This window comes from Perna viridis, chromosome 2 (assembly GCF_037379345.1).
Source record: "Perna viridis isolate PV_CMFRI_1.1 ecotype Kerala chromosome 2, ASM3737934v1, whole genome shotgun sequence".
Taxonomy (NCBI): Eukaryota; Metazoa; Mollusca; class Bivalvia; order Mytilida; family Mytilidae; genus Perna; species Perna viridis.
The window spans coordinates 47,410,780-47,424,219 of NC_142446.1; the positions used below are offsets into that span (position 1 = coordinate 47,410,780).

The following is a 13,440-nucleotide window of genomic DNA, read 5'->3' on the forward strand; positions in this document are numbered from 1 at the left end:
AAAAGCCTTAAACTGGATCATCTCCTTTCGAAGTCCCCCGACAGTAACCATATCCCTTTACACATTTTAATATATGATGCCCAATCTTCCATTTAATTTTTATCAAAATCCATTCAGCAGATTAGGGGGAGTTGTGCTTTCAAGTTTTAAACTTAACATGTAAGACTCTTAAGCTGAATACTGAATTACTTCCCTTGGAGTCATTCATTAGTAACTATATTCCTTCACGCACATCTACATACGATGTCAAACCTTCCTTTAAGATTTCATCAAACTTTCTTTAGCGGTGTAGGTTGAGTTGTGCCTACGAATTCTTTACATGTAAAAGCCTTAACCTGGATAATCTCCTTTCGAAGTCCTCCGAGTGTAACCAGACAGAAATATAGACGTAATGAATCATATGTACGTCCCCAAACTTTATTTTCGGGGGGTATAAAAAAAAACCTTTATGAAATAATCCTTATGCTAAGGCCTACAAGTCTCCTTGGGTTGAAGTTGTGAACGACTATTTGTCAGAGTTATTGCACTTGAAAGATTGAAACCGAACCAGTTAACAATTTAGGCTCCCGGGAGCCTCTAGATTTGTCATGCAACATTTTTTACAAGAAAGTTTTGGTGAACTAATTATGCATATAATTTTATAAAATTGAAAAACGTACAAAGCAAAAACCGCCATAAAACAAAATACTTCAGTTTTTTTAACGTTTGGAGCAAAATTGGAACAATCTACCTGGCGGCATTTTCTCAGTTCATTCATTTGAAATGGTCACTAGCAATTGCTTCAATTTCACATAACCAAAACAAACATTATCATTTCTTGATGAACACATTTTTATTGAAATATGGCAATAGAATGAAAATAGGGTTAATGGAATTTTACTTCTTTATAAACGTCACTTAAGAGATTTCTGTTTGACTAGAAGTCCTGTTACAAAAATAATAACCGCGATAAATTCACAAGCTGCCATGAAGTAGAAGGACGTCACATAAGTTCCTGTTACATCTCTCAGATACCCTATAAAAGACAGGATTTTATTCAAACTAATTGAAAGCCACAGACATTATTATACAAGTTGAGATGAGAAATAATTGGAAGGGTATAGTTCAAGTTATTAACTTGTTAACTGATATAACAAAATTACATAATTGCATGAATTTCTGTTTTTTTTTCAATTTTGAATAAGATAGGGTAAATATTTGCTTTAATGATAATTTGAAAACCCCAATAAAAAGTTTAAAAGAGCTATAGTTTATCATTTTCCGCTATTTCGTTAATTCTGTTACATGTATGTGCTAGTTCACACTGTAGATTTGCACTATAAGGATATGTAATATTTTAAGTGGTTATACTTTTTCCATCCTATATAATATTCTGACAAAACTAGATCACTTAGTATAAAATCATATGCAATTTCTTGCTTTATTTAGGTCGATCCATGCTCATGTTTTAGGCATCGTTGCAAAATATGTTTGTACTACTATGCTCATGTCAAGCTCCAACTTAATTGTTTCTTGTCTTTGTTAAGTTAATAAAATTTAGCGAATGAAGACACACTACTTATTTCATTGGCAATTTAACTAATACTTAATAGTAAATAGGTTTCAGTGCTAATTATAGCTTGTTACACACATTATTTACCTATTAACGGCGCAGATGTTCCCAGTGATAAACCTTGTCCTAAAATAAGGATTCCCATTGCAGACCTGAAGTTTTCGATACCAAGAAAATCAGCAACAACTGACGGTGTCATGGCAAAAATTCCTCCAGCACACAGTCCCGCTGTTATTGCTAGAAGAATAAAATGCCAGTATTCTGTGTAAAACGGTGAGATAGCTAAGCAAATACCAGTAGCAGCCATGGTTATTATAATTGCTTGGTGATTTTTCACAATGTTTCTATCGGTAATTATTCCATTAAGCAGCCGTCCTAGGAAGTCTGATGCATTTACGAGGGACACCAAGCTTGCAACTTTTTCTGCACTGACTCCTTGGTCTTTTGCAAATGGGGCAATGAATATGATAATGTATGCAGAGCCAATGCTTCCAAAAAAGAAAACAATCAGATAAACTGGCATAAACCAATTTTTGAAGAGACTTAAATCAACCAAAAACTTTAACTTTTCAGTACAATTGATGGATGCTTCACTTTCAAAAGAATCTTGAGAACTACATAGGTCAGTCCGTAGTTCAGTAAGAGATATACTGGCCATGTCACTTTCGCCTAACAAACGGGTGATGTTAGAGCTCGATATTTTATCTAAAAATCCTGTCAATGATCCAGAATGTTTCTGACATTCTAAATTTTGATCAGAAATGAAAGTTTTTTGCATATCGTAAAGGTCATTTCTCTTGTCTGATTGGTTATGCTGACTTTCACTATAACTTCTGTCCCTTTCTTTTCTTAACAATGGCTTTTGTAACACTTTAGTGTCGCCCTTGGCTCTAAATTGTAATACAATATTTTCTTTTCTGTCGTTCAATTGGTCTTCAGAATCTTTCTCCCGTGGTCCAGCAGGATATGTTTTTGAAACTTTCGGTCGGAGAAGGAGAGCAAATACGATAATATGTAGCTGTATTCCCCCAGTTATTAACATGCCACCGCGGAGTCCATATTCTTTGATTAGATACGAATAAATTGGCGGGAAAATAAGTCCACCAAAACTAAACCCAGCAACTACAATAGCTTGTGCCAAGTTACGTCTTTTTACAAAGTACAGTCCATTGAGGTAGGTAAGAGGTCCGTGTGTAAAACCAAATGCAATTCCTGCAAATAAAACTAACAGTATGTAGCTTATGAAATATAAAAAAATTCTAATAAACAATTAGAAAATTTACATTCTTTGATATTGTTCTTTGAACTAACACAATCTCTGATTCGTTCTTTTCTTTTGTAAAATCTCTATGTGTATTCTATTTCTTTCGGAATCCAATTAAAGCAGACGTTTTTTTACAACATTCATCGTTCATAAACAGCGTCATTCTTGACAAAAAAATCAGTTTCTATTATACATGGAATAGACGAACTAGTATACCATAGCCAATGACCCACTGATGACTGAACGAATCTTACCAATCATAACTCCGTTGGTAATGATAAGAATTCCAACAGATCCAGCAAAACTCCCAGAGATGAAGGCAAGACTTGCAAGTAAACCTGTGATGGTACAGAACTGTCTTGTGGAGAAATAACGTAAACCAATAGTCATTGTCGGCAATGCTGAAGAGGATACAAGGAAGTGTGATCAACAGTTAGTCAGAAAGTAACTTTTTTTGTATTTTCATTGGTTTTGTTTTGAATTGACCACATTTTATTCCTTGTTTTTGATATTACATTGCAAATTGTTAATAGTTGTTATTTACTTTTTAAGTTAAAGTAGAATTTTTTCTTAAAAAGGTGAAAGTTTTACTAAAATACCAGTAACACAAAGACTTACAGAGTATACTATAAGTTCCCTGAAGAACACCTGGAATAACAGCAGTTACGGACGACTGAGCCCCAAATTCATCTACGAATCCATTGAAAAACACACCAAACCCTTTTATTATAGCACCAAATGTACAGAAAAGGCAAGCAGCAGCTGAAATTGAAAATTATAAAGACTTTCAACTGAAATTATAACGTCCATTGCATGTTTTGGCATGTTTTATTTTACTTTTCATGATGTTAGAATGTCCGGAAATGACATATAAATCCCATGAAAGGCCATTTGTTGATCTAAAATCTCACTACGTATTTAATATGAATTTAGGCTATGCCTATTATGGACAGAGTGCATTCTTTGTTTACGATAAAATCGGTCATGTTGTTATGGGCGAAGTCTCACTCGGTGAGGAGAATGTGTCATAGCAAATAACCTCAGTGTCTTGAGACACAACCGCACGTCTTGAGACATCTTGAGACACAACCACACGTCTTGAGACATAACTGGAAAGTCTTGAGACATGGTTTCGGTCAATTATTTTGTGTCTTGAGACGTCTCAAGACATGTGTCTTGGAAACATCCCTGAAATCAAAAATGTCTTCGAGACAAATATTTTTATTCGTGCCTTGAAGACAAAATGTCAAAAAATGATCATGGGCCTCCAAAATGAATTTTAAACTTATTTCTGTGAATTGGACTACTAGTATGCCATGTCTTGAAGACGTGTCTTGCAGACAAATGTCTTTAAGACACGGCAAGTGTGTCTTGAAAAACGTGTCAAGATGCATTAGAAGAAACATTATCCATTACTAAAGCCGTCTTATAACTTTAGAGTAGGTTTTCATACAGCTCGGAAGTGAAGATAAGATTTCAAGTCTTCTTGAGGTACTGTACAATAAGCTCGAAGAAGTCGTGCCAGGATGATCAAAAAGGACCAATGCAACTTAAAAGAAAAGTCAAAGAAAATGAAAAGCAATTTTCATAGCATAACTTTTCATAATTTTTTTTTCTATTTGCTTTGTGGACGGTACTTTACTCATATCTGCTAGTAGGTTATACAAACTTGAATCATGCAAAAATTGACTGGCCACTTGATGAAACTATTGAAAATGAATTTAAATCGTGTAACTTCAAACATCTTTCTTTCGAAAACACTGTTCGCTAAAATTCAAAAGTATGCATTTTTTAATTTTAAGTAGACTTTTAAACAACATCTGATTTTACTCTTTCATCATCCACTCAGAAAGATACATTTTCAGTACAGTTTATGTCATGGTTCATGTGAAACCCAGAATTTGTTGAAAACGCCACGCTCAATAAAACCTGAAGTGTCTTCGTGAAATGTCACTTTAACCAAAACTGAGCTGGAGTCTACAAATGTCATATTACACCTTTGTGGAATTCTTGGACATTAGAAAGTAGGCTTGCTTTTCCTGGTACATGTATATATGCTTTGATATGGCATTACACTAGATATTCAATTTGTCCCACTTTGGCAAACTGTCTTTGTTTGGTATAATTATTTACCGTAACGATGTCACCAACTTGGAAGCAATAATTATGGTATGGTCTAAAATGTGTAACCCGTACCCAAATACTATTATGCCAATTTCCTACTCATTACTGGCTATTTCCAGCTGAAAGTTGGTGCACATTTACGAAAGGCAGTGGCTGCTCGTCCATGCATTCAAGGATGAGAAGCCTCTTGAGACTAATCGTCCACACATCTGGTTTGCGCCAATAATGTACGGAATCGTGACGGAAGTGCCTAATTTACGGAATAAATGTTGAAATTGTGTGAAATTCATTTCTTTATTGTAAAAAATATACAACTGCATAAATCAAAGTACTCATGTACTGAATCAATTTATATCGATCGTTTGAATTTTTATGCCTTAAATAATCGCCAAATTGCAAAAAATTGGGATGACAGGAAAGTACAGGAATCGCATTCAAACGTATCTCAACACAAGCTTAATATTCTTACAAATGTTTAATACTGAACTATTTGTTTTTATTTTTTTTAATTTACCTTTCTGATTACGAAACATACACACACAAATGCGTTATGCATCGTAGCAGTGCGCCAGTTTGGGTAATATCCAGGTTCAATATCAGTTTACATGGATCACCTAGATGAAAGTTACAAAACTCTCGGATTTAGTGCATAATTGAGCTACAAACTACTAGCTGGTTATGCCCTCTCTTTTTTAATTTTGACGTCGAAATTTAATTTATCGCCCTCCAGGTCGAAAAAAGTCTGTTAAACCATTCAAACTTAATCCACAATCATTGAAATAAATCATATCCTGAGATACATGTTCTCTCAACTAGCTACATTTCTCAGTTGATAAGCTTTATAGCTGAAGTGCTACAAGTTATTCCATAGACATCTATGTGGCATATAAAAGCACTTAGTTTCTGGGCACTTAGCCCCAGAGACACGTACATTAACATGAACGATGTCTTATTATATTATTTGACCAATCGTGTCTGGAGCAGGAAACATTATGGCATAGAATTTTAAGCCCTTGACCATCTACAGATCTATCATAATAACATACAAATGGCCAGTATAGCCAAATAGAATGGTTATTTCTAAAAAAAAAATAATAACACCAGACCCAAAAAAATGACACAATTCCGGAGAAATGCATTATAGAAATTCTATGCCATCACCTATGCGAAATTTCATTTTTTTAGTCATCTGCAGGCGTCCGATGTTATGATGCGGTAACAGTAATGAAAATACACGATATCGTGGGTGATACTTCAGGGTGGTTTCAGGGGTTAAGCTACTTTTTGCCAAAAAAAAATGGCCAAACGATGAGGGCAAGTAATAACCTGAAACCCCTTTCTTCATACAAGTTTCATGGTAGCGGAACTACTACCCTTTTTATACGCCAGGGCCTGCATAAAATACCTGAAGACAGCTCTTCCAATTGGTACTCAGCATTCCTCTTTATATTTCAATATTATGATTGATGACTATAATCTCGCAAGGTTTTCATTTCTAGCTAAACATCAAATGGTTTATTATGCGTCTTAAAAAATATAAATTGACAACTTGAATATATCAACACTAAACGACTGGTTTAATCAGGTAAATGCATAGAAATAAACAGGTACAGTACTGATAAGAGGTTAGAGGTCAACTATTTATAATTGGATCGTTGTTAATTAACACAAACCAAATTAATCAGCATATTTAGTTCGCAGTAAAAGTTGTTAATTGGGGTTGTTTATTGGCGTGAAAAGCATAGAATTAAATTTGATATATTAGGAAAACCTACTAAGTGGACATTACTATCTGCATTTGAATCTGAATGTGGAATGTCATTGGGACTATTTCCCTGCGGTAGTGAAAGATAATTGCAGATGATATCAGGTTTTACAAATCTAAAGGCTCTGGTGGCCGCTATATTAATTCTGATCTTCGATCTTAATTGATAAAAATGATACAAACACAATGGAAGTTATAAAATCGTATCTGATGTAACATATATCTATTAAAAATCATTTAGAATTGAAGTAGAATTAAATAAGAAATGGTAAATCAGAAATAAAAGGAAGGGTATTTCAAAAATTGTATTGTTTTTTTTAACTAAACTAATAATAAAATAAAATACATGGAAGACTATTTTGAACAAATTTTCACACTGTACCCTTTTCCTGTTAGCCTTTAATTTAAGCATATTTCTCATATCCTTTTTGTGTCATCATCAAGCTTCCTTTGTCTTGGAAGGTGGTTATAGGAGGTTTTATGTACATCGTGATTGTGTTCAATGTCAATTTCACAAACTATTAAATACTTTCCATCTTTTGTTACTCCAATCTTAACGCTGACCATTTTGAAAGTAGTGGAAACAGTTAAGAAAAAAAATCGTATATATATCCATGAAGGATAAGGGGGCTTAGTATTCTCTTAGCCGTCACGATTCCGTATATTATTGACGCAAACCGGATGTGGGGACGATTAGCCTCTAGAGGCTCCTCGTCCTCGAATGTGTGAACAGGCAGCCACTGCCTTTACAAAATGACATGATGGTTAGGCTAGAATTAATAATTTTTAAAATGTTTGTCGAAAAAATTGATTTTATTAGATTTTCTGTTTTCAAAAGGTCTAAAATGTGTAACCCGAAATTACCGTACCCAAAAATCAAAGTCCGGTATTTTTGTTATCTGTACTAATTTAATACATATTTGATTGGAACATCATATTATCATAAAAATTTTCATTGAAGAAAAATTAAAATCGCATCAGATTCTATTTATGAGACTTTATTTTTCATTCTGAATTAGATCGTATCCATTCTTTGCTGGTACGGGGGATTGACGCTAGGTACAGTGCGGAACTCAATCACTTCTTTTTTAAAACAATATCAAATCTTTCAAAATTTTATCCAAAGTCTTAAGGTTAAGTTTTGACCTCTTAATGATTTAAGTAAAACATAAAAAAAAACAGGACAGTGAGAAATAGTCAATAAATAGTTGGATACGGTAACTTCCGGTTACACATTTCAGACCATTGGACTTCAGAAAAACGATCAAAAAAGAAATATCAGAAAAATATACATCATTTTCTTGGTGAGAAATGAATTAAAACAGACTTTTCCACATCTCATGCAATCTTCAGTTCTTAACATACCATAAGAATTAATATTTTAGCAAAACATTATTTGGGTACGTGGAAAATTTGGTACGGGTACGGGTTACACATTTTAGACCCTACCAATAATTATTTGAAAAAGAATATTCCCAGATGATTAACCCTCAATTAATTGAATAAGATGCAATTGTATGTACTTGTTTGTAAGTGAAATGATATTTTAAACTTGGTGCTTCGTGGTTTATTTTTATATTTTGTAGTTGGAATAAAACTTTAAAACAGACATGACAGAGGAATGCTTCCTGATTTCTCTACTTGTTTATATAGTGAAGAACTGAGAGAACAGAGAAGTACATGTATTTTTCTAAGTGTTAACCTTGATGCATTTCGTATTCACTTCTTTCTGAAAAAGTCCTGGAAATGACATTTTTATTGACAAAAAAATAAATATGAGGATTTTCTGGCCCCGTGCAGGTCCGGTGTCAAAAGAATAGGCCCGCAGCAGCGCTATACTTGTCGTAAAAGGCGACTAAATAGTGCTCAGAAACCTAGCCGGGGGCTAGGCGCTCTGCCCACAGAGCAACTGGGATATGTGCCCCAGGTGGTGGAATGGGGTACCCCAGGCGTGTTACATAGTTGTGCACCGTGTTGGGGAAGATGACACGTTCCTTGCACGTTTAAGAACCTTGCTGTGGTATTCGATAGGAGTAGGAACCTTTGCTCTCCGCCACAGGAGGCTAAATTGCCCGACCTTGCCCATCCCTCCCCTTTTCCAGTGGCAATCGAAATTTTTCGACCCTGCTGTCCTTGTGTCCCATCCCTTTTTTTCATTTCGTCATCATTTCATATTCATTTTATTCATTTTATTCATCACAGATCAAGTTTATGTTTTATTGAGATTTTCTTTGAATTAACTTTTTTTTCTAATATATTTTTTCAACATGTGGACGTGCGGTGTATGTGAGAGTGCTCACTAAGGATTTTAAATTATATATGTTTTATAAATGAATGGTATTAATCACAAACAAATTATATTGCCAAATACTGTTCTCTATATCAGCATTTTCTTTTACTGTAGATAATTTTAGATTCAACATTTTTGCATGGTTTATGGGTGGATTGACGCAGGGGAATGTGCCCTCACTAAAATTGACAAAGCTTTGATTAAAATTGTAAATTTAGAAAAAAAGGAATGCAAGAATATATAACTGAAGTAATTCATCCAATATGGTGTTGTGTAAGCTCTCGTACATCCATTTAGTAAGGACAAATCAAGAATTTTCTATGTTTATTTAGCTCTCCTTGGCAACCTGAAGCACTTATTTTAAAACCTGTAGCTACAGGGTATATCTATTTTAAAAGATCTTTCATTTTAATGGATAAAGTGATTTGTATCCTATGACAATTGGATAGATATATTGTGACTTGCCCACAAATAAAATGATTTAAATCATCTATTAAAATATCAAAACAATGTTAAAGGACTTCTTTAAGCATAAAATTCTGGTTACCAGATGTGTTTCAATGTGTCTTAAAAGGCAAGTGAATGTGATAAAATAAGGTGTCTTAAGACATGAAATTCGTGTCTCAAGATGTCTTAAAACATGATTTCAAGACATTTAATCATGTATCAAGGCATGTCTTGAAGACATGTCTATAAGACGCATCTTAAGACGTGTCTCAGGACACTGAGTTCTATTCGCTATAGTAAGACTTTCTTCTGGGAAAGCTTAATACATTTCTACACAGCTAATAATTTCCAAATTATTAAATAACACTATAACAATAAATAAATATAGCCGTGCATAGTTCTGGTTTTATATTTTACAGATAAAGGACGTCGCTGTCGCTCCGTCCATATAGATTTTTTAGTCTTAGATATTAGAAAGATTCATATATACACCCTACCTGCCAAGATTACCCATGCATATCCACCGTCGATATTATCATCTTTGATTAGATGGAGACTTTTTTGGCTGTTTGTAGCATTCTGATCTAATGTATTTATTCCATTGGCTTCATTGGCCGAATCTGTCTCAGACGTCGACATATCTGTATAATACTGATCAAAATGAATGTAGTTTATGCATTATACATGTAATACAGCATGTAAAAGTATAATTTAATATTAACATTTGAGAAAACTCCATTAATTCTTATCAAAAGTCAAATCATGATGATATTGCCAACTCTCACACATTCCATGGTAAACTAACGCATTTTTTAGCCATTTCCCTTGACCTAATGTATTTTGCCGTTCGTCTTTCACTTTCACCCAATCTCCCGCATTGGAAGCTTGGCAGCGTTTGTTCCCCATTCCTGATTATTGCATATATTATGGTAGGCTTTACCAATGCTGAACACTTTTCTTAAAAAGAACGATCAATTTTACTATTTTATTGAATTAAATGTAAAAGTAAAATTTGCGCACTTAAATGCGATACAACAAACGTCAGAAGATACCATTGTTTGATAGTGCGATTATGTGGTAAAACGCAAATATCAAAATCGGTGGTGTAAGATAAGTTATTATTCACTTGTACAACAACACATTCGTCTAAAGTCACAACCTTGTCATAAACTGGGTTCTTTCACTTATCATCATAATTAGATTTGAAGTTGAATGAAGAATGTGTACTTTTATAATACTATGCAGATATGTTTTGAACGTTTCATCCATTTTAAATATCGATCGATATACCATCAGATATGTTATTTTTGTATCCGAAGAAAATATAGTAAGCACTTTAATAGTAGTCTCCAATTTTAACTCAACATTAAAAAAAAAATAATAAAAATATACGGGGGTAAAGTACAGCTGAGTACGAATTTTAAGGTCGAGATTTGCGACGAATGTTTCATAATGTAGTGAAATAAAATCAATGCAAATCTAATTATAGGATGAAATCTATCTACATACAAGATACACACAAAAATGAACACTTACTTTGTTATATCTTGTCCTGAATAGTAGATGTCATAGTGATATTATACTCCGGGAAGTATGTCGACAAATATCAGTTTTAGAGATAAACACGAACTAACAACAAAATAATGTCCCAGATCTTACAATTGTTAACGGTAACTACGCATGTAAACATGCTTGGATTGCATGATATAGTAAATTGTCTTCGTCACTAAACCAACGTCAGTTAACTCGTAGAATTGTTTTCATTTAACTACACTATACATGTATGCATTATATTTGAAAAGTTTATTTGATCAAAGGTCTAATTAAGTGCCCTAAATGTTGTGGTTAAAGACCAAACGAACGTGATGGTCTTCAAGATCGATTCAACTAATCTTGCGTATAAGAAGGAGTCAAGACTAGGCTTATTTTTGAAGCAAGCAAGAAGGGGTTTTAATCTCTTAATATATTCGATAACGGATCTCTCAAGAATGGCCCTGGAACCAGTTCCATTGGTGGTTTTAAAATATTGTAAGTTGGTTGGATCAAAAGTTGCCCGAGTCTGAGACAGTGGGGTTGGTATTAACAAGTTAGATATTTGCAGACCCAGGATGATGATCTGATGAAAATGATCGACGAAGATGAAACTGTTGGAGTGGAAACCTCCGAGTTGGTATATATTTATGGTTGAGCTATCGGTTTAATGTCTATTTCAATCCTATGGTAACAACCTTCATTTTCACTGTCGGTGAAAATCCTGGTTGAATATGGAGATAGATCAGCATGTGTTCACAACTTGAACTGCAATTAATACAACGAAAGACTGATAATAATGATGTATATTTCCCTATAGGTATACTCTTACCGTTTGATATCAGTCATTTAACACCATATTCTTCCCACCATAGTCGCGTCGAAAACGAGTCAATTCAAATTACATGTAACTGTTGCTTTTCATCATTCATTATCAAGATCACGATGTTACATTGCACAGCTGCAAATTTTTAAACAGGAAAACCTGTGCAGTTTTATTTTTCAAAAAAGTTATAAAACACAAACGATTAAAGATAAATCCTTAGTTTCCATTTATTTAAAAATAAATAAATATAAAAGCATATGAATCATGACATACTATGCCATATGAAATAATCCTGACCTTACGATGAAAAAGAACACATCAGCAAAGACTTTTATCATAGGTCCGTCTAAAGATTATGCAGTGCATTTAAAGGTAAAAACGATGAGTCGAATCTATCTATCAACTTCTTCGCAACCTCAGACCTTAAAAAAAAAAACAATAAAAAGACAAAAATATTTCCCGCCATTTTTTTTCTACTGATCATTATATAACCTTCAACATTTCTTTCTGTACTATCCCAATTTCTGTCACTATATTGGGTGCATCTGAAAAATACTAAAGGAACATATTTGATGCATTTACTATGCATGATAATAAGGTGAACCGGTACTGAAGGGTCTCTATGAAGACTGCACGATACTTATAAATTGTTGTGAGAATTTTTTTTATAGAAGAGTTGATTAGACTAACTGAATTACAATCGTTTAACTTGCAGCTTCGTATTTAACATCCCAAGTATAGTAAATGAGGAGAAAGAAAAAAATATACCAATAATTCACTACACTGGAACAGAGAGGATATATCACAGGGTTCGAAATTACTATTGGTCCGCTAGCCCGTATCTAGTAAAATCTGTCACGGTCTAGCAAAATGTTTTATTGTACCGATCCGTTGGTCTAGAAGAATTTTCCGGAAATGTATCCAGAATTAGTATTTTCATAATTCCAGTCTTTTAATGCTTAAGGAATTTGAGAGGCATATTTCAAACATACATCGCTATTGATTAATTTCAAGGTAAACCAAATCGGAACTTCTCAGCCTTTCTCATAACACAGAGGCAAGTATTTGAAGTGCGGGTAATTAACCGAGTAGTTCCGAACGAAAGTAAACAAGTGGCGACACTTTGAAGGGGTATCGAAATCTACTCCTCAAAAAGGATCCTCCAATGAAATAGGGGAACAAAATAAATAGTATGACCACTTGTGTGTATGACTCGACGAAGAGGCGCCGAAAGTTTCAGAATCATTGAATAAATGTCTACACATTGCTTCAATGTTTATCGGAAAAGGAATAGATGTGTTGTAAATATTGCCATGATGGTGACGCAAACTTATTAACGGAACAAAAAACTTGAAATAGAATACACTTGACTGGCACAAGAAGACTAAACAACACATAAAGGCTAGTGATATCCACCATGCCATGAAAGCTCCGAGTCTGAATATGAATCTGACATTGACTTTCAGCTACATCCAGATGATAAATAAAATTGTGTTCACTGTCGCAATTAAAATTGTTCTAGTTCTTAGATAATATTTGATGTTGTCTTCTAAGTTCTAATGCCCATTACCTGGTATCATTTCTATAAATTTATTTTAAAAAACACCTTCTTAAATGATCAAGACTTCAAATCAAAAACGAA

The 13,440-nt window shown here is 33.9% G+C and overlaps 1 protein-coding gene across 2 annotated transcripts; it reads right to left on the minus strand.

Annotated features, from left to right (window-relative positions):
- Positions 1-813: 813 nt before the first annotated feature.
- On the minus strand, positions 814-12,005 carry LOC148625430 (monocarboxylate transporter 12-like). 2 transcript variants are annotated; one of them, XM_088568959.1, is made up of 6 exons: positions 10,979-12,005; positions 9,940-10,083; positions 3,435-3,578; positions 3,071-3,217; positions 1,640-2,764; positions 814-1,015 (listed from the first exon to the last, which is right to left on the minus strand). In XM_088568959.1, the coding sequence occupies exons 2-6, from the start codon at positions 10,079-10,081 to the stop codon at positions 894-896; spliced, it is 1,680 nt and encodes a 559-aa protein (XP_088425085.1). In that variant the 5' UTR covers positions 10,082-10,083; positions 10,979-12,005; the 3' UTR covers positions 814-893. The 2 variants fall into 2 exon arrangements, with proteins under 2 accessions (XP_088425085.1, XP_088425084.1); XM_088568958.1 differs by having other exon boundaries at positions 9,940-10,093; positions 10,979-12,003.
- Between the last annotated feature and the right edge of the window lie 1,435 nt (positions 12,006-13,440).

Excerpts from the sequence above, each read along its gene's own strand:
- LOC148625430 (XM_088568959.1), bottom strand. The coding sequence starts at position 10,081 with ATGTCGACGTCTGAGACAGATTCGGCCAATGAAGCCAATGGAATAAAT. Across the intron at positions 3,218-3,434 it reads GGGAACTTATAGTATACTCT|CATTGCCGACAATGACTATT; the intron begins GTAAGTCTTTGT and ends TATCCTCTTCAG. Across the intron at positions 1,016-1,639 it reads AACATCTGCGCCGTTAATAG|GGTATCTGAGAGATGTAACA; the intron begins GTAAATAATGTG and ends TGTCTTTTATAG.